The sequence below is a fragment of the Coptis chinensis genome, chromosome 8, assembly GCF_015680905.1.
Source record: "Coptis chinensis isolate HL-2020 chromosome 8, ASM1568090v1, whole genome shotgun sequence".
Lineage (NCBI taxonomy): Eukaryota > Viridiplantae > Streptophyta > Magnoliopsida > Ranunculales > Ranunculaceae > Coptis > Coptis chinensis.
The window spans coordinates 18,420,463-18,441,694 of record NC_141463.1 but is presented as its reverse complement, the minus strand read 5'-3'; the positions used below and the strand labels follow the sequence as shown (position 1 = coordinate 18,441,694).

At 41.5% G+C, this 21,232-nt stretch overlaps 2 protein-coding genes and 1 pseudogene across 3 annotated transcripts; 2 read left to right on the top strand and 1 right to left on the bottom strand.

Moving 5' to 3' along the window:
• Positions 1-381: 381 nt before the first annotated feature.
• Positions 382-2,072, bottom strand: LOC147480337 (Arabinanase/levansucrase/invertase). Its single transcript, XM_086580772.1, has one exon. It carries the CDS (start codon positions 1,918-1,920, stop codon positions 544-546), a length of 1,377 nt encoding a protein of 458 aa, XP_086436898.1. The 5' UTR covers positions 1,921-2,072; the 3' UTR covers positions 382-543.
• A 5,390-nt stretch (positions 2,073-7,462) lies between these two features.
• Positions 7,463-11,029, top strand: LOC147480336 (protein FAR1-RELATED SEQUENCE 5-like; annotated as a pseudogene). Its single transcript, XR_015205423.1, has 8 exons — positions 7,463-8,698; positions 8,748-10,043; positions 10,150-10,246; positions 10,322-10,376; positions 10,458-10,589; positions 10,672-10,764; positions 10,838-10,911; positions 11,008-11,029. The product of XR_015205423.1 is annotated as a protein FAR1-RELATED SEQUENCE 5-like (transcript).
• Positions 11,030-19,540: 8,511 nt separating this feature from the next.
• Positions 19,541-20,239, top strand: LOC147480335 (uncharacterized). The gene has a single exon (XM_086578616.1). The coding sequence runs from the start codon at positions 19,541-19,543 to the stop codon at positions 20,237-20,239; it is 699 nt and encodes a 232-aa protein (XP_086434742.1).
• Positions 20,240-21,232: the final 993 nt, after the last annotated feature.

Genomic DNA, 21,232 nt, shown 5'->3' with positions numbered 1-21,232 from the left:
ATTCAGTTGAGATATATCGAATATATCTATATCGGTGTACCAAAAAATAATATATATCGATAATATATCGGATATATCGGCGATATTTTGGGCCTTGGTTTCGTATAACCGTATAAGCTCATGTTCGTCAGAGGAGGATACATATGCTGAAATGGTTCAGCTGAAGAAAGAGAAGATTATAACGAGTTCAGTGCCAAGTGACGTGTAAAGTTTGTTCTCTGCAAGCAAAGAACTAATAGCTTTGGTTCTAACAATAAGCGCTGTTGGGACCTACAATGTTCTTGCCCTCCATTTATATGGTACATTTTTATGTCCGTTTACAGAGGAATTTTGTTCTGTTTGTTAATCCATCAGCATTGCATTTGAGAGGAGCTTCTACCAGACATAAAACTAACCTGATTTTACTTCACATAGTATGACATGTTTCTAGATATAGTTCTTCGTAAGACAATAAATCTGTTAGTGAAGAAAACCATTACAACAGAACGTAAAATACCATGAATCTCATAAATTATCGACAATGTGATTTAGCTCATAGCAATCTCATAGATGAAACCCTGTCCATCTTCTGAAACTTCTAAACTCATTACCTTCAGAAACCGCCAACCCAATCCCGGACTTTCCCTCCTTACCAATACCTCTATAATACAATCTACATTCATCATCTTTCCCATCCATCTGAACCAAACATGGGGATCCCACACAACTGTTGTCCCACCCATCTTCTTCTACCGAAGGCTTGAGAACTGCCCCATCACCATACTTTCTCCAATCTTTCAATCCATCTCGAGACACTGCTAATCCAATACTTCTCCCCCCATCAGCTGCAACACCTTCATATGCCATTACATAATCTCCATCTTTCTGATTCCTCATTACATGTGCATTCATGACACCAAATTCATCAAAAGAACCAAGTGACCCTCCACCAATAATTTTCCCCAACTTCACCCACTTAATCCCATCTCTTGACCTCGCAAGTCCTACCGCAAATAGTCCACATTTATCATCAAATGAGTAGTAATACATCCTAAGATCACCACTACTATGAAAAACAACTTGGGGTCCTGCGATAAACAAAGAATCCCACTCTTTTTCTTCCCCCACATCAAATAAAGCACCACTATGATGTTCTCCTTCAATTCTAGCCCAATGCCGACCGTCTTGACTGATTGCCAAGCCAGGCAATGACCTTGAAATGCCTACAACCTGGTCTTTACCATCTACCACTCTCTCCGGGTTCTGTAAATGGACTTTCGAGTCAACAGAAAACTCAACTTTCTCAGCATTGAATCCAGTATAATAAAGCCAATAAACAGCACTAGAAGCTCTAACCTTAGAACTCGACATAATAACTACCTCAGAAGGCCTAATGCCTTCGGTATCGAAAGCCCACCAATCCTTACTACAATTCATAACCAACCCAACATCAGCACTTGATCTAACAGGTCCTGCACCTTTTTCCCAATGAGCCCCATTGCTAGAAAGCGCCAACCCAATTACATCACTACCCCCATCTGAGTTTCCATGATACCACATATACCATCTCTCTTCATCATCACTAATAAATCTTTTAATAACTGGAGACCCAATCTCAAAACTATCCCAACAACCCTTTGTCCCCAAATCTAAAACTAGACCTATAGACGATGAAAATGAAGATTTGTTATTAACATTTGAGGTTTGTACTTCTGTGGGTATTGGGTTTGAGGTGTTTTCAAGAATGGGGTTGTTGTCAGTAGTATTGTTGCTCTCAATATCTGGTCGTGTAGAACATTGGATATGAGGGAAGCTGTTTTTGGGTCTAGTTTTGGTGACATGAAGAAATAGAGGGAAATGAGAAGTTGGGGTAGTTTGTTTTCTGGTTTTAACTGAAGATGTTGTGATGTTAAGTGGTGTTGTTCCTGCTGCAACTGCCATTGTTTTTTTTTTTGGAGTTAAGGTTGAACAATCTGCTCAGAGTTGCTCAGAGCCTCAGACAAAATGCTTCTTGTAAAGAAAGGGGCATCCTGAAAATAATAAAAAGTTAGGTTGGCAAGAAGCCAAGTAAGGAATATAATAGAGTCACTTTGCCCATAGGTTATTTTGCCTTATCCGATCTTACTTCTACTTTATTAAGCCATGGGACTGTTAACTGTACTAATCCAATTCCAATGTTGATCGATCGGTGCTAAATTTTTAGAATGTTGTCAAAATTAGTTGAAGTTGAATAGTTGAATGGGTCAATTTCTAAGTAACTCATCCATTATTATCCAAATCCCATTTTTCTGTGCAAATTTAGGTGCAGTGAAATTTAGGAAGTGTAGGCATATAATTAGCTGGTAAGTGGTAAGTGCTATTAGAAACCGAGTCCGGATTCAGTGAGGGTTACCGCACAAGTCAACTTGTGTGGGCTCAACTAATTCCATTAGATTAATTTTGAGATTATGATTAGATAACGAGACTCTTAACAGTTTAACACCATTTTCTATTACAGTAGATTGGGTAGAAAGGCTTATCTTCTTAATAGACAATAGCCGTATTTATTGATTCATAGAGATTACACTTTCCTACAATACAAAATCATATAATCTACATATGGAAAGAAATCAACATGAGTATATTCTATATCTTCCAATACTCCCCCTCAAGCTGGAGCGAAGATATCTATCAATCCCAGCTTGACAATAGAACTCTTGAGCAATGAGGGTCCAACTGGCTTGGTGAACATAACCGTTTGTTCTATGTGATCGAACAAACACTGGAATGATAATAGCAGCTTTGACCTTTTCTCGTATGAAATGTATATCTACCTCAATATGTTTCGTCCGCTCATGAAGTACAGAATCGGAAGCAAGCATGATAGCTGAGTTGTTATCGCAGAATAACTCCGAAGAAGGCCCTACTGGAAATCCTAACTCACCATAGAGAGAACGTAACCAAAGAAGCTCACAGGTTCCCTGAGCCATTGCACGATATTCAGCCTCTGCAGAAGATCTGGAGGTAACATTTTGTTTCTTACTTTTCCAAGATATCAGGTGTGACCCAAAGAAAGTACATAAACAAGATGTTGACCTTCTATCTGTCTTGGAACCAGCATAATCTGCATCTGTATAACAAGACAGTCCTGATTGTCTACCTGATGCATAGAACAAACCAAGTCCTGGGCATGACTTGAGATACCTCAAGATATGATAAACAGCATCCATGTGAGATGTACGGGGAGCATGCATAAATTGACTAACAATACTAACCAAAGGCTACATCAGCCCGGTGTTAGTCAAGTAAATCAATCTCCCAACCAAACGCCGATATCGAGATGGATCAGGAAAGTAATTCTCCGGACTTCGAGAAAGAGTTTTGCATTAGGATCCATAGGTGACAAAGCTGGCCTACATCCTAACATGCCTCAGTATCCTCCAACAAGTCTAGAATATACTTTTTCTCTCGAGATAGAGATCCCATGTCGGGAACGTGCTACCTCAATACCTAAGAAGTAGCGAAGGAGCCCCAAATCTTTCACATCAAATGCCTTACTCAAATCAGATTTTACCCGAGCAACAACACGGACATATCATCATCACCAGAACTATAATATCATCAACATACACAAGAAGGAGGACACGATGGCCAAACTTGTTCATTCGAACGAAGCAAGTGTGATCAGAAGTGGCCGTGGGGAAACCAAGAGACAAAGACCACCGGTCGAACGAAAAACCGTGCGCGTGGTGACTGCATTTCAAACCATATAGAGATTTCGAAGACAACACACTTTCTCAAGAAACTCCCCTCACCGCGCAAAACCGGTGGAGGATCCATATAAATAGTTTCGTTAGATCACCATGAAGGAAAGCATTCTTGATATCCAAACGATCTGAGAGGCCAAGAATACGAAGATGCTAATAAGATCAAAAGCCGCATGCAAGAAGAGAGTTTTGCCATTGGAGCAAATGTATCACCGAAATCTTTGCGGGAACACAGGTAAACCCTTGGCAACCAATCGAGCCTTGTAACGATCCATAGTACCGCTTATGTCGCCAAATACTTAATAGAAAACACCCATTTGCATTGAACCGCTTTTTCACCAAGTGGCGTGAAAACCATATCCCATGTATGGTTTCGTTTTTGGGCTTCCATTTCACGGTGCATTGCGGTAACCCAAAGCCTCATTAATCGATCGACCGAATTAAAACCGAAGATGTTGCGACCAAAAAAGCCCGATAAGAGCTAGATAGTCCCTGGTAAGAAACAAACTTGCTAATAGGATGGTGAGTGCAACAGGTAACAATGAGACGGTCAGTTGGATGCCTATCCCGTGAAGACTTACGAAGTGGTAGCGGTGGTGGTGGTGGTGGTGGTGGGGTAACATGTGGACCAGATAATGTAATAAACTCAGAAATAGGACTAGAGTTACCTGGGGAAGAGGCACCAGGAGCAGAGGAGTCTGGCAGGGGTGGAACATGGGAATGACGAACATCTTCCTGTAAAGGCTGCTCAAGTACCTGTGAATTAGTATCAAAAACAGGTAAAGGATAAACAGGGATAGAGTTTTCATTTCCAGGTGGAAAAGAAGAGTCCATAAAGGTATCTTGTTCTTGAAAATAGAGTTTCGGAACAAAGAATGGTGTATCCTCCAAAAAAGTCACATCCATGGTATGATACAACTTACGAGTGTGGGGATCATAACAACGATATCCTTTTGAGAAGACAGCATATCCCAGAAATATACATCTAATTGCTTTATCATCCAACTTTGTTCGACTTGGACTACGATTTTGGACATAGCAAGTACATCCAAACACCTTGGGAGCTATCGGGAATAAGACTCTATCCGGATGAAGAAGACGGAAGGGTTTTATTATTCAAAAACACGACTTCGATGTAACGGTTAAGAAGATAACTTGCAGTCAAAACAGCCATATGCCAATAAGATTTGGGAACATTCATTCCTCGTGAAAGGCGTTTAACGATTGCCATAAGACTCGGTTTTTCTTTCAAAGAACCCCATTTTGTTCAGGTGTGTAGGTGTTGGAAAGTTGTTGAAGAATGCCTTGTTGATTAAGTTGGGACACAAAGGCATTTGAAACATACTCTTTGGCATTGTCAGATCGAATACCCCTAACGGTAACATTATACTGGGTCTTAACCATTCTGAGAAAATTGGTAAATGAAGAGAGAACCTCAGATTTTTGCTTGAGCAGATAAACCCAAGTACACCTGGTGTGATCATCAATAAAAGTGACATAGTACCGGTGTCCTGACCAGGATGTTATTGGAGACGGTCCCCAAACATCAGAATGAACAAGATCAAATGCACAGGGAGTACGATGCATTCTAGAGATATAACTAGAACGAGTATGCTTAGACAAAGCGCAAATGTGACAATGAAACTTATGAGACTTGCAAGCTTTTATTAATTCGGGAAATAACAAACAAAGATACTGGAAGTTAACATGTCCTAAGCGAGCATGCCATAAGTTCAAAGATCAGAAAGAGAAAACATAAGAGCCAGAAGTTGGCAACACAGAGCCTTGTAAGGCAGTGACCGGTGGAGGTTCCCCAAAATAGTAAAGTCCGTCATGCTCATACCCCATGCCAAAAATCGTCCTCGTACTCCGGTCCTGGATAAAACATCGGTCAGAGAGAAAAATGACAGCACAATTGAGATTTTTGGCTAACTGACTAACAGATAACAAATTAAGGGAAAGGTTTGGCACATGTAGGACAGACTGAAGCGTAATAGATGGTGAAAGACAAACCTCCCCCTTACTTAGAATAGGGGTAGATGACCCATCAGCAAGGCTTCTGCACCGATGGACCGGTAGATCTGATGGATGTAAAAAGATTAGACTCACCAGTCATATGGTCATTAGCCCCTGAGTCAAGAACCCATGTGGGTTTAGCAGAATCCAATCTAACATGAAGAGCAGTAGGAGTACCTGAGGCAGTCATAGCTGTAGGGACAGTTGAATTCTGGACACGAGAATTCTGAACTATAGTGAAAAGCTGATCAATCCTAGAACTCAGCTGATTAATGTCTGCAGGTGCATCTGATGGAGTCTCAAAAGATGCTTCAGCCACTGCAGCAGTACGAGGAGCACGGTTCTTAGAATAGTTTTGAGAACCGGTCTTAAATCTCAACTCCCGGATACGCTTTAAAACAACGGTCTTTAGTATGTCCCGTATTCCCACAGTGATTACAAACGAATGGCTCCTTTTTGCGAGTTCCAGCAAAAGAAGCCTGAAATCGAGATCCGGAATTAACAGCAAATGCCATCTGATCAATGGGAGTAGGTGTCTCTGAAGATGGTGTGACTTTTAAATGGCGGCGACGTTCATCACTTTCTACCATAGCATAAGCCTCACTCGGAGAAGGTAGTGGAAAAGTACCCAAAATCTGACAGAGAAGGGTCTCATACTCATCTCGAAGGCCCAAAAGAAATTGGTATACCTGCTCATCTTCCGACGCTTTGTGGAGTTCCTTAGCAATAACAGGAGTCATACCAGAAATACTAGCCAGAAATTGAGACTTGTAATGAGCTAACTTCGTCCCATCCCTTCTTGATTTCCATAATAAACCTTCACCGAAGTCATTTTTTTGACTAGCATGAGTAACGTGCCCATAAATTCCGTGATTTTACGGATTTGGTTACGAGAATGTGCATACATCTCGTTCAACCAGATCCATAACCCATCAACCGTATCATAAAACATAAATAATTCATAAACATCGGGCTCCATAGAATTAAATAACCAGGTTAAGATCTTACACCCGGGGTTCCCATTCTCGCCAATTTGGTAGAATCGTTGGTTTTGGTACCTTCCCTTGCAACCAACCAGTTTTCCCTCGAAAGCACCAAGAAATAAATTAACTGAAGCGTGACCAAGCGGGGAAAATTACTGCCACTAAGCAATGAATTAGTAATGCGATGATGCATAATTTAATTAACTCTGATCTCACCGCCATTATGAACGAAAAAAAAAAAAATTGACACGAAGATCGTCAAAAGCGAATCGGAAGCCCACAAAGAAGAACAAGGTTTGCTAGAGAGAAAAAGAAACGATCTCCAGTTATTCTTTTCCAACAAAGAGACACCGACCAGCTAGAGACAATATAGAGGCACTGACCAGCATGTGGCAATGAGTTGATATTAATCAGCAAACTTCAGTACGTGGGAAAAAAAAAACACACACACACAACATCTTCTCTACAGTCTATCCAAGTCGTCTTTAACCGATGATTACTTCGACACTTTGGCCTCATAGAGAAGTTTTCTAACAAAAAGAAGATAAGGAAATGAGTTCATTGGATCGAGACATGCTCTGATACCAAGTAGATTGGGTAGAAAGGCTTATCTTCTTAATAGACAATAGCCGTATTTATTGATTCATAGAGATTACACTTTCCTACAATACAAAATCATATAATCTACATATGGAAAGAAATCAACATGAGTATATTCTATATCTTCCAATAATTACGTTAGCTGTCAAAATCTTTTATTTTTGTAACAAGATCTAAACCAATCGACACAAATCCAAAATCCAAAAGAGAGCCCGCGAAAAACTCATCTTCTTCCCTCCTATTTTCTTACCTCTATTCTCCAATTTTTCTTTCATATGGACGAAGAAATCCTAACCGAACCATTTGTTGATTGTCTTTTTAAAGAAGAAAAACCCACGAATTATATAGAAATTGATGAGATGGACATTCTAGATGAAGGAATGAAAGAAGAAGATGTAGATGTAGTAGACATCACGAGTAGGTATGCCGAAGACGACGAGATGGTGAATGAGTATCGTCCTTACGTTACTATGGAGTTCGAGTATGAAGAAGAAGCATATGATTTTTACAATCAATATGCGAAAAATGAGGGATTTAGCATCCGGAGATCATCAACATGTAAATCTAGGTCTCGTTCGAATGAGTTAATTGGACGAACTTTTTGCTGCTCTCTTGAAAGATTTCGTAATACTCAAGGAGATTTGGGAGAAAGAACGAAGGTTCGCGCGGATACAAGAACAGGATGCAAAGCGATGATGTGAATAAGGAAAAGACATAAGAAATGGGTTGTCACACAAGTAGTTCAGGAGCACAATCATAATCTAGTGACTCCAAGCAAAAAACACAATCTTCGATCTCATAAGAAAATGATTGGTGGGCAGCAACAAGTAGTTCAGAATATGAGTGTCGTTGGTGTCAAAGCAAAACTCTTGATGAAGTTCATGTCTCAAGAAGCTGATGGGAGTCGTAATGTCAGTTTCAATAGGAGAGATGCGTTGAATTTTTTAAGCTCAAAACGTCAAAAAGAGCTTGAAAATGGAGATGTCGCTACTATACTTGACTACTTTGAGCGTCAACAATCAGAGAATCCCTCCTTTTTCTATACAATGCAGGCTGATTCAGAGGGTCGTATGACTAACTTTTTATGGGCTGATGCTAGATCTAGGATTGACTACCACCATTTTGGTGACGTGGTTTGCTTTGATCCTACGTATGGGACAAATAAATACAGTATGCCATTTGTCCTCATTGTCGGTATCAATCATCATTTTCAGACTGTATTATTTGGTGGCGCACTTCTTTATTCAGAAACAGAAGAGTCTTTTATTTGGGTAATGAAAACATGGATGAAGGCAATGGGTGGTAAGCAACCAAAAGTAATTCTCACGGATCAAGAGTCAGCTATTGGAGGAGCTATAGAATATGTTCTGCCGGGTACTCCGCCATAGGTACTGCTTGTGGCACATAACACGAAATGCTCCTAAGCATTTGCTTCCTTTGGTTACGGGAAATACTACTTTTATTCGTGATTTTAATAATTGTTTGTATGGAAATGAGACTGTAGAAGAGTTTGAATCTAACTGGAAGTTACTGCTTGAGAGTTATGAATTGAGGGATAACAAATGGCTAGATAATTTGTATGGAAAATGAGAAAAGTGGGCATCAATTTATGCGCGTGATATTATTTGTGGATCTATATACACAACACAGAGAAGTGAAAGCATAAATGCATATTTCAAAGACTATGTTGAAGGAACAATGTCTTTATACAAGTTTGTGAAACAATATGAACAAGCTGTAGTAGACAGAAGGGAGAAAGAAAATGATGAAGACTACACAACAAACTATACGAAACCAATTTTAAAGTTTTTAGTTGGTATTGAAAATGACGCAGCTGAGTTTTACACAAGGTCAGTCTTTAAAATGTTTCAAGATCAGTTTGTTCAAAGTATTTCCTACCGTCACAAAAAAATTGAAGAGAATGGCTCAAAGGTTGTTTACAATGTATGGAGAGAAGACTATGAACGGTCAGTTCGTATAGTCACATTTGATTCTTCTAACATAACTGTAAAGTGTAGCTGTCAGTTGTTCGAGTTTGAGTTTGCAAGCTATTTGTGTAGGCACGTGTTAAAGATTTTCTTAGTTGAAGATGTTTGTAAGCTTCCAACACATTACATTATTAAAATGTGGACAAGAGACGCTAATTGATGCTCATGGTGAAGAGATGCAAGTTGATTGTCATGAAACCATCACTGTTAGGTATAGCAAACTTTGTCAAGAGGCAATTAATATTGCAGCAAAAGGTTCAACATCAAAAGAATGTATTTGGTAGCAATTCGGATTTTGCAGAACGCAAGAAAAGAAGTGGAAGCTGCATATAAACAAATGTCAATTGGATCAAATAAGGATTCTGTCGAAGAAGTAAAATCTACTAAAATCCAAGAATATACAAAGATTCGTTTGCACAACCAGAAGCCTTTGCTCGATCCACTTGTTGCTAAGCATAAAGGTAGAAAAAAGCGAATCACGTCATGTATGGACAAGCTTCCCAAGAAGAAGAGAAGTCCTAACTCAAAGACATCAAAAAGGCCAAGTCCTAACTTGAAGATATCAAAAAGATCTAAGGTGTTTTCTAGGTATTTGCTAGTCACTACCTTTTTCACGTTGATGGAACCATTAAACATTTTATACTGGCTAATATATATCAAAACCTTGGTTGCAACAAGTAGCAATACAAGGGCTCTACCTCATAATGGACCAATAGAGCAAGAGATTGGTGGTAAGTAACTATATTTTTTACTGAATAAATACTTGCAGTCCTATTACTTGGTTCATGTTGTAAGATAATGCATATTATGAAATTTTTGAGTGTGTAGTTTGTGTAGGACAAGGTTTGCAAGACTCTCCTATAAGAATTGATGATCAACTGGAGACTTTGGAGCAACCAATTAAATGTCAAAAACTTGATGAACTAGGGAGGAGGTATTGATCTATCATATCTTTAATTGGTTACACTATTATTTCTTTCTAATCAATATTATTTGTTTGTTGTGGCAGCCATCAATATCGTCCATCCAACTTAACAAATTTTGAGTTTGGTTCTTTGAGTGAGGTAATATTATTAGGCTGGCATTATATGATGTTAACAATAGTTGTGATGCGTTTAACTTTGCTACTTTGATGAACTTCTTAGAGTTCCCACCTGAGAGACAAGCAAACATATTCAACTATGAATGGGCATAGTTTTACAACTTTGGGTGACAATGATTTGCAATGCCCATTTTCAATTGTTGCACCTAGCAATCAACTCCACCAATTCAACCAGGTTTTTATTTTTTGTTTTTTTCATTATCAAATATTTGCAATATGTTTTCACAAAATAAAATTAGTAATGCTCGAATGAACAGGGGTCTCTAATGCTTGGACAACTTGGAAGGTCTGTTGATAACCAGTATTATGTTGCGAATAGTAATGCATATCACCAAAGAACTACTGGACTGGTGTGCTTTGAACCTTTAATTATATAAACTACTTTTGGTGAAATGGTTACCGTAGATTGCTTGTATTTCATAGGGAACAACTTTTAAGCATAATGGAATTTCGCATCAAGGGGGAAATTTTTTTCTAGATTTGAATGACCCAAACCGGTAAGTGCCTTTTTTTGCAATCTATGTATCATGTTTTACGTGATGTTCTTCTTTACAAACTTAAATATGCTAACATCAGTTCTTCCTTTCATATAGGAGCAATCATTATGAACAATGAATTGCCCACCACAATCTGAAGAAGTCGTCCCACACTCTTAGATAATTTGTTTCAATGTCGTATTATATTTTCTTAGACTTTTTTCTTCTAATGCAAATGATTCAATAATTTAGTACATGTTGTTAGTGTTTGTGAGAGTGCTGCTACTGAAAGAGCAAATTTCCTTTATTAGTGTTTATATTGTTTAAAGAGATTGTGGTGAGAAGAGAATGTTGGGTTGTTGGAACCGTCGAGCTTTGCTCCGGTTGTCCGTATACCACACTCGACCTTTGCACCTGATGAAGAGGGCGAACCGCTTCGTCCATGCTTTGTTGTCCGAAGAAGAAGCTGCTGGCTCATTACTCACTTTGCCGCGACTTTCAGCCATGATCTAATCGAAGAGGGCCTACACCAATGCCTGCCAAGCTCCAATTGCGGCCCAAGCCCATTTTACTTCCCCTTTGTCTATATACACATATATAAAGGAAATAGATTAGGGTTTTGAAGTACAACTTTGAGAGATTCATTTCTAGGGTATTGTGGGAGCTCTGTTGAGCTAGGGTTTGAGTGAGGCCTCTTCTTATTGATTCTTGATCTCTTGTAAACTCTCCAATCTTTGTTATAAAGGAAATTCGGCTCTTGTGTGTGGATGTAGGTAACATTTACCGAACCACCTAAATCTTTGTGTCTCTTTGCATATTTACTTCCATTATTATTGTTGCTATGAAGGGTGATGATAAGTTAGTGGTTTTGCTTTGTTGAGGTTGTTGTGATAACTACCAAAGTCTTGGGTGGGTGATTTACTTGGTGTGATCTCCAAGTTGAAATCATTTGGGATAGAAAGTAGCTAGATTGAGGTGTGACCTTCTAGTGAAATCTCCCAACAAGTGGTATCGGAGCACGGTTTTGAATCATTGGAACAAGGTGTGTGAGGAAAGACTCCACCTTTAGCACAGAGAGAGCTAGGTGTTTGAAGAAATTCCTCTGAGAAGTTCTCCACCGTTGTTTTGGTTCAGTGGGAGTCATGACGACCGAAAAGGAAAGCTACAAGATAGAGAAGTTTGACGGAACAAACTTCGGCTATTGGAAGATGCAAATTGAGGATGTTCTCTATCAAAAGGATTTGATGGAAACATTGATATGTGAGAAGCCCGATGAGATTCCGCAAGATAAATGGGATTTGCAAGATAGAAAGGCCTTGGCCACAATCCGATTGAGTCTCTCGAAGTCAGTGGCCTTCAATATTAAAAATGAGAAGACGGCGGCGTCTCTCATGAAGGCACTAACGTGCATGTATGAGCAACCTTCGGCCGCGAACAAAGTCTATTTGATTACCAAGCTCTTCTCCATGAGAATGTCGGAGAATGATTCCTTCAAGGACCACTTAAATGAATTCAACCAAACGAAAGACCAATTGGAGTCGGTTGAGATTACATTTAGTGATGAAGTGAGAGCGTTGGCGATAATAGGACAAATGCCCCCAAGTTGGAAGGCTACGGTTGCGGCTATTAGTGGCTCAGCGGGAATGAATAAGTTGAAATTTGACGATGTGGTTAGTATGATACTAGCGGAGGAAATTCGAAGGAGTTCGGATGGAGCCTCGACATCGGGTTCGGCTTTGAGTACCGAGAGGCGGATGCACATTGCACAAGGGTCGTGGTAGACCGAGAAATAGCGGGGAGAATGAACTCTCATGCCCCTAGTGATGAGCCTAGAGATGATAGTATCATTATATGTTACAATTGTGGGTTTGCCCGGCCACTATAGTAACCGATGCCAAACACTGAAGGAATGACAACTACAAGAAGAATCAAGAAGCTAATGTAGTTGAAGTGGAAGATGATGCTTTGATATGTTCGATGGGAGAACAATAAGGAGTCTTGGGTTTTAGATTCCGCAAGATCATTCCATGTGACCTCAAATCGAGAGTTCTTTGTGAACTACACCAAAGGTGACCTTGGAAAGGTCTTTCTTGGTGATGACCAATCTTGTGCCATTGTTGGCAAAGGTGATGTCCGTGTTATGTTGAAAGATAGGACATGGTTATTAAGGGATGTTCGACACGCCCGGATTTGAGGAAGAATTTGATTTCAGTGGGTCAATTGGCTAGTGAAGGATTTGTTACAATCTTCAATGGCGAAGGATACTTTGGAAAATCTCTAAGGGTTTCTAATAGTCGCTAAAGGCTTACAAGGATGGTATTTCTACATGACCGCATTACCGGTGTGGGTCGAATGCCGCGGGGCAAATGGCAAAGAGGATCTAAATGTTTGGCAACCGCAGACTTGGTCACATGAGTGAGAAAGGAATGCAAGTCCTTCACTCCAACCGGTAAACCCCGTTAGAGGAAAACGGACTTTGACTTCTGGAGAATTGCATGTTTGAAAAGCAGAGAAGGGTGAGTTTTCGGGAGATGGGTCGAACTCAAAGCTAGGAAGCTTGAGTTGATTCATACAGATGTCCGGGGCCAGCCTAATGTCTCTTCACTTGGCGGAAAGTTATATTTTGTGACTTTCATTGATGACCATACTAGGAAGGTGTGGGTCTATTTCTTAAGACACAAGTCCGGAGGTATTGGAAGTGTTCAAGACGTGGAAGGCCATGGTTGAGAATGAGACATGCTTCAAGGTGAAGAAGCTGAGATCTGATAATTATGGAGAGTATGTTGATTCAGGTTTTGAGAAGTATTGTGCTAACAGTGGCATCAAGATGGAAAAGATGAGGGACACCTCAGGAGAATGGGGTCGCAAAGCGGATGATTAGAACACTGACATATAGGGCTAGGTGTATGCGTACACTAGCAGACTTGCCTGAGCAATTCTGGGCAGAGAGTGTTAGCACAGCAGCTTACCTGATCAACCGAGGACCGTCAGTACCTTTGGATTTCAGAATTCCAGAGGAAGTGTGGAGTGGGAAGGATGTGAACCTTTCCCATTTGAGAGTGTTTGGGTGTGAGTCCTATGTGCACACTAGTGACCAAGCTAGGTGTAAGCTTGATGTCAAGTGTACCTTCATTGGATATGGCGATGATGATCTTGGTTATCGTTTTTGGGATGACCAAAACCGGAAAATTATTCGAAGTAGAAATGCCTTGTTCAGTGAGATGGTTTTGTACAAGGACAGAAAAGAAGCACAGCCCGTGGAGCCGGTTACAGATAGTGACACTGAGTATGTTGAGTTGGAAGGCTCTTATATGAGTCGTGGTGTTGTGGAAGTTCCACAGTCAGATGATGATAGTAGTGACTCGGGTGAAGAGACTACGCCACCAAGTCCATCTCCACCTTGTGCACTAAGGAGGTTATCCAGGCAAACTGTACCGAGCATGAAGTATCCTCCCTCCACCTATTTATTTACTGATGATGGTGAACCTCATTGCTATGATGCGGCATTGGAGGTTGGTGATGCTAGCGAGTGGGAGCTTGTTATGCATGATGAGACGAAGTCCCTCGTCTTTAGTGTCACTTGGGAGTTGGCCAAAGTACCCAAGGACAAGACTCTACAGAGCAAATGGGTGTATCGAGTCAAGGAGGAACATGATGGTTCCAAGAAATATTTGGCAATGATATTCTCCCCAAATACTTTTCAGTCAGTGTTTAGTATTGTTGTAACGGAAGGTTTAAATCTTAAGCAGTTAAATGTGAAAACTGCTCACCTCCATTGTGACCATGTTGAGGAGATTTACACGCGACAACTGTTGGGTTTCCTACGGAAGGATAGAGAGAATATGGTGTGCAAGCTGAGCAAGAGCTTGCATGGTTCCCGACAAACCCCTAGGCGGTGGTACATGGTTTGCACGCGACCGGATATATCCCATGCGATTGGGAGTTGCTTTGAGGTTTATGGCTAACCTTGGCAAACATCATTGGGAAGCGGTGAAATGGATATTGTATTATTCATGGAGTATCGGAGACATGTCTATGTCATGGTAGGGTGTTGTGGAGACGGTTGAAGTGTTCAACTTCGGTGGGTCTTCTTGCTTGAAGACCATGATGGATGAGCCGAGTGTTTCTTTAGTATATTGGTTTTGGATTGAGTTGTTACAATTGAGATGTGATGTGCATGAAGAATCTCGAAGGTTCCAAGTGGGAGATTGTTGGGTTGTTGGAACCGCCGAGCTTTGCTCGGTTGTCCAGATACCACACTCGACCTTTGCACCTGATGAAGAGATGAACCGCCGTCCATGAAGCCTTCGCAAGCGTCAACAACAATGTCACGAAGAAGAAGAGCTGGCCACCTCACCTTGCCGCCTTTTCACCATGATCTAATGAAGAGGAATTTCGCCACACACTCAATGAGCGCAAGCTCAAGCAATGCGGCCCAAGCCCATTTTACTTCCCTTTGTCTATATACACATATATAAAGGAAATAGATTAGGGTTTTGAAGTACAACTTTGAGAGATTCATTTCTAGGGTATTGTGGGAGCTCTGTTGAGCTAGGGTTTGAGTGAGGCCTCTTCTTATTGATTCTTGATCTCTTGTAAACTCTCCAATCTTTGTTATAAAGGAAATTCGGCTCTTGTGTGTGGATGTAGGTAACATTTACCGAACCACCTAAATCTTTGTGTCTCTTTGCATATTTACTTCCATTATTATTGTTGCTATGAAGGGTGATGATAAGTTAGTGGTTTTGCTTTGTTGAGGTTGTTGTGATAACTACCAAAGTCTTGGGTGGGTGATTTACTTGGTGTGATCTCCAAGTTGAAATCATTTGGGATAGAAAGTAGCTAGATTGAGGTGTGACCTTCTAGTGAAATCTCCCAACAGAGAAAACTATGCATACAGCTGTACACTTTGTGACGTTTGTGAGAGTGTTGTTGCTTCTCTTTTATGTGCTGCTGATGAGGCTGCTCTTTGTCTCTCATGGGATGAGAAAGTGCACTTGTGTAACAAGTTAGCTAGCAGGCATGTACGCGTAGGTCTCGCTGATCCAAATGAGGTTCCTCGCTGTGATATATGTGAAAATGCACCAGCTTTCTTTTACTGTGAGGTAGATGGAAGTTCTCTTTGCTTGCAATGTGATATGAATGTACATGTTGGGGGTAAAAGGACCCATGGAAGGTATCTCTGACTGAGGCAGAGGATTCAGTTTCCGGAGGATAAAACTGGCCCTGTTAGGGACCTAGCCATGCAGCCCATTATTCCAGGTGAGGTGAAAAAAGAGCAAAGCCAACCACCGAAATCAACAATGAAGGAAAACCTGCAAAACAATAGGGCATCCCCTGTTCCAGTATTACATGCAAAAAATGAGAAACACTCAAAATTAGACACCAAAATGATTGAATTCAATACCAAGCCAAGTAGAACACATGGGCAAGCATAAATGGCAATAGTCATGAATCTTCAAGTGTGGTTCCTGATGGATGTTTTGAAAGAGAGGCAGAGCAATAGGTAAGGTACTGTTTCACGCTAGTTTGGATGTCTGACATTTCCACCACTTGTATTTCATGTGGTTGAACTTACAGTGTTACATTTTTAGGTATATAGGGCCTTTGACAATTACTTTGAGTTTTGCAGAGTAATCATTGGAGAGCATCTTTAACTGGTTTGGCAATGCATGGGAACTATTGCAAGACATAAGAACGCTCTTGACTTGTTGGGGAAAGCATTGGAAATAATGTTAGAACACATATAAATTATTTGAAAAATAATTTAGTACATGATTCACTTAGGCCCATTCATGTTTATTTAGAACGCGGCCTCTAATAATTATTCCGATGTTCTACTGATTTATTGATGTAATTGTGCTTAATTAAGCTTTTGCTGGATTTCAATGCGGTCTTTGTCTTGCTTGGGATTCATTTCTTCGTAACTTCTTTTGTATACGAACTTGGGCAAATACACAGATGATTAGTTTGAAATAATGCATGTTGCCATAAACATATCACTTGTTTACATTTACAGGAAATCCCGAGAAGTGTAACCGAACAATCGGACAAAATTGATCATATCTCCTTGCCCGTATAAGTTATTAAATGCTGGCCAAATATCATTAAACTCTCACGTCTGATACTAAGGTGTTGCTACTGTGAATTGTCCCCTAACTAGAAGAGAGTCAACCCATAAATAACTAGCACAACGTATTAATTATCTATTGTTGGATGCTATGAACCTTGAAAGAGCTTATCAGTAATCCTGTCAGAGAGAAGCTTCGCCCATAGTTCATGTTGTCGAAATATTTCAGCACTCTTCCCTTAATGTCAATTCCTTCACTTGTAACAACTTTGCTTCTTATCAAAAGGACCAAAAGTGATTATTGGAAACGCTTCACGTATAGAACCAACAATACTAGTTAAGTTCTTAAACTTTCTAGAAAATGAGTCCCTCTTCTTCTCTACGATTTAATGTAATGCCTAATTCTGATGCCAACAGATTTGAATCTCTTAAATATAAATCAATCAATCAACACTGCCATACAAAAAGGTAGAATCAGCATGTTGTCACTGACCTCCTCTACCATCCAGTATTTCCATTTCCAAGCTGCTTCAGAGAAGTGGGGCGAAGAAGTTCGGCAGGAAGAAGATGGGTCTTTTATATTTTTGTTAGGAAATTGAGTTTTCAGTGGGGTGAATTAACATGTTCTCTTTGTCTTTAGGATTTTGTTAGATTTAGTTCCTCAAAAAATTAAAGATTGAAAGAAAAATTGGAGAATAGAGGTAAGAAAATAGGAGGGAAGAAGATGAGTTTTTCGCGGGCTCTCTTTTGGATTTTGGATTTGTGTCGATTGGTTTAGATCTTGTTACCAAAATAAAAGATTTTGACAGCTAACGTAATAGAAAACGGTTTATCTAATTGTAGTGGTAGGATTAGGGACCATGGACATCAGCGGGTGGATGCGCCCGGGTCGGTTTAGGAAACTTAGATGCGGTGTACAGGATCAGAGCCAAGGCACATGGTCGCAGTACGGAAACCCTACACGTGGAGATAAAAAGACCGTGAGATGGAGGGACAGATGGGGGGCCATGATGGATGAAGAGAAAGATATAAAGAGAAAGAGTGGGAGAGAGAGAAGGAGGCGGATTCATTAATCCAAAAAGGAAGACCTAAGAAAAAAGGAGAGCGACCAAGAGAGAGAAAGGAGAGTGAGCAGGGCTGAGAGAGAGAATAGTGCCTAAGAGCTAGTGAATAGTGCGTGTAATAGAAACATAGGTTGTAACATTTGGCGCCGTCTGTGGGGACGATACGAGTAGCATAGAAATGGCACCAAAGAGAGCAGTGTGTAGACCAAAAAAAGTGAGAGTCCAAGACGCGATGCCTAGTGATTGAGGAAGGGGAAGAATGAGAGGAGGGTCGAGCAGCGGAACAGACACGGTTGATGCGGGAAGAGATCGAGAGGTTGAGAGAGGAGAATGAGGAGTTGAGAAGAGACAGAGAAAGGGTGGAAGAAGAGGTCGGGGAAGAGCCAAGTGAGGGGTCGGAGAGTGAGAGAGCTGAGGAAGGGGAGGAGCACGGGCCGAATCTGGTGGAGAACCTAGTCGCGGGGCTAACAATGGAGCAAGTCCAAGAGATGATAAACAATGACCGAGAGGCGAATCTTCAACAGACGAAGAACCAAACATGCGCGGCCAGTTAGGTAGTAGCTGGATTGAACCGCAACCCACTAGCGGATGCGATATGGACGTCGGAGGTGCCAAAGAGGTTCAATCAACCAAGGTTTGAAAGGTACGATGGAACGGGAGACCCAGTAGATCACATTCATCATTTTAGGCAACAGATGCCACTCTGGCAAGAGGCGCGGTACAATGGGTTGCGGTGCATGATGTTCCCGGCTAGCTTGAAAGGGGGAGCCTCGGACTGGTATTATCGGTTGCCTTCCAAGAGTATGACTAATTTCCAAGGATTGGAGCAGACATTCATAGATCATTTTATACATCAGAAAAAGCGGGTTGTGAACATTGCGGCCTTATTTAGCGTGAGACAAAGATCGATGGAATCGGTCAGAGAGTATCTATGCCGCTTCAAGGGCGAGACCTTGAAAGTGGAGAATTTGTATGAGATGACAACAGTGATAGCGTTTGAAAGAGGTCTACGGCCTAGAACAGGGGTCCATCAGTCCGTTGCCAAGAATGAGATCCCAACTTTGCACGAGTTATATCCGCAGGTAGAGAAATATATTCGATACTAGGACGCAATGCAGAAGGAATCTAAGAGGGGGGCGAAGGCAATGTCATCGGTAGAGAAAGAAGGGGATCACAGAAGGACAGAGTCGACGGACAGAGGTAGCGAACGATATCGCGGCCACACATCACGGCCGGAAAGGAATAGGGATATAGCGCGAAGGGAACAGAGGGAGAGGAAGCCATACCGAGTTAGAATATAGGCCTTTGAACATGCCATTGAGTGAGATATTACCATTGATCAAGAACGTGCAAGGGAACGAGGGACCGTGAACCATACCTGCCGAAATGCCAAACAAGCCGTATTGTGCGTACCATCAGGTTCACAATCATGAGACTAATGATTGTTATGTGCTAAAATGGTTGATCCAGAGGTTGATAGGGAATGATGAGAGAATTTATAGCAGAGGCCCCGAATATGGAGCCGGTGCCAGCTCCAGGGAGAATATTGGGAACCATCAATGTTATTTTTAGTGGAGAAGTTCTGAGCCACAACGCCCACAGAGACAAGGTAAGAAGGGCGGCAAGTATTCAGCAGGTCAATGAGTCGAACATAGGACCACGGTATAGCTCAGGGGCATTGAATGGGGAAGATAAGATTATATTTTCCAGTGTGGATCTCCGAGCTGTTGACACTCCACATGAAGATGCGTTGGTCATTACGGTGGCAATGGGCAATTACATGGTCAAAAGGGTACTGATTGAATGTGGCAGTGCGGTGGACTTGCTGTTTAGGGGAGCGTTAGATGAAATGAGGATCGATCCGGGGCAACTAAGGCCGCCGCGGTCCAGTTTGTATGGGTTTAATGGGAGTGTCACGGAGCCTATGGGACAACTTTTGTTGCCAGTGACGACAGGGCCTGTGACAATGTTCTCAAGATTTATGGTGGTTGACTCCAACTCCCAGTACAACGCGATCCTAGGAAGGAGGTGGATCCACGAGATGAAAACGGTGCCTTCAACCTATTACCAAGTTATTCGATTCCCCACCTCAGTGGGAATGTATGAAGTCCGCGGCGATCAGGTGGCATCGAAGAACAGTCATCAGGATACCGTCAAGAGGATGGTCCGCGGACCTGGAGGAGAATCATTGAACCCCAGGAAAAGACATGCATAGCAATTACAGTGTGGGACCATGGAGGGGGAGGAGGAGGTTGTAATGGGTCCGAAGACGTTGGATGAAGTGGAGGTAGTGAACTTGGGGGCAGGGGAAGAGGAGATATTTACATCAATAGGGGCAAATCTATCGGAAGAATGGAAAAGTAAACTGGTACAATGTTTGTCAGAGAACAAGGATGTGTTTGCGTGGGGGATAGAGGACATCACCGGTTTGGACCCAGATTTCGCATGTCATCGGCTGCATATGAGGGAGGATGCGAAACCATTAAGACAGAAGATGAGGAACGTGAGACCTAAGTACGCAGAAGGAATCCGGGAGGAGTTTGCCAGGTTGAAGGGAGCAGGAATCATAAGGGAGGTGGATTTCACGGACTGGTTATCTAATATAGTCGCAGTCCCAAAGAAAAATGGCAAGATGCGGATGTGTGTTGACTTTATGGACATAAACTTGGAATGCCCCAAGGACAGCTATCCTATGCCGCGAGTAGATGAGTTGGTGGACAGAACTGTGGGGTTCAAAATGTTCTCATTATTTATGGTTGCATCCATGGGATACAACCAGGTTGCGATGTATGGACCGGACCAGGAAAAGACGTCCTTCGTGGTGGAATGGGGAGCGTACTACTATACTAGAATGCCATTTGGGTTGAAAAACGCAGGAGCCACTTTTCAGCGGTTGGGGGAGAAAATGTTCAAGAGCAAAATTCGAAAAAGGTTCGAGATATACATAAATGATATGGTGGAAAAAAGCATGTCAGAGGAAGAACACTTGGAGGGTTTGAGGGAGACCTTCGGTATACTGCGAAGGCACAATTTGAAACTTAACCCAGAGAAATGCACGTTCGGAGTCACCACGGGAAAATTTCTGAGGTATATCGTGACGCAGCGGGGAATAGAGGCTAACCCCGAACAGATAAGGTCATTGGTGGAAATGTCATCACCGCAAACGGTGAAAGAGGTGCAGTGATTGGCGGGGCGTGTCGCGGCTCTA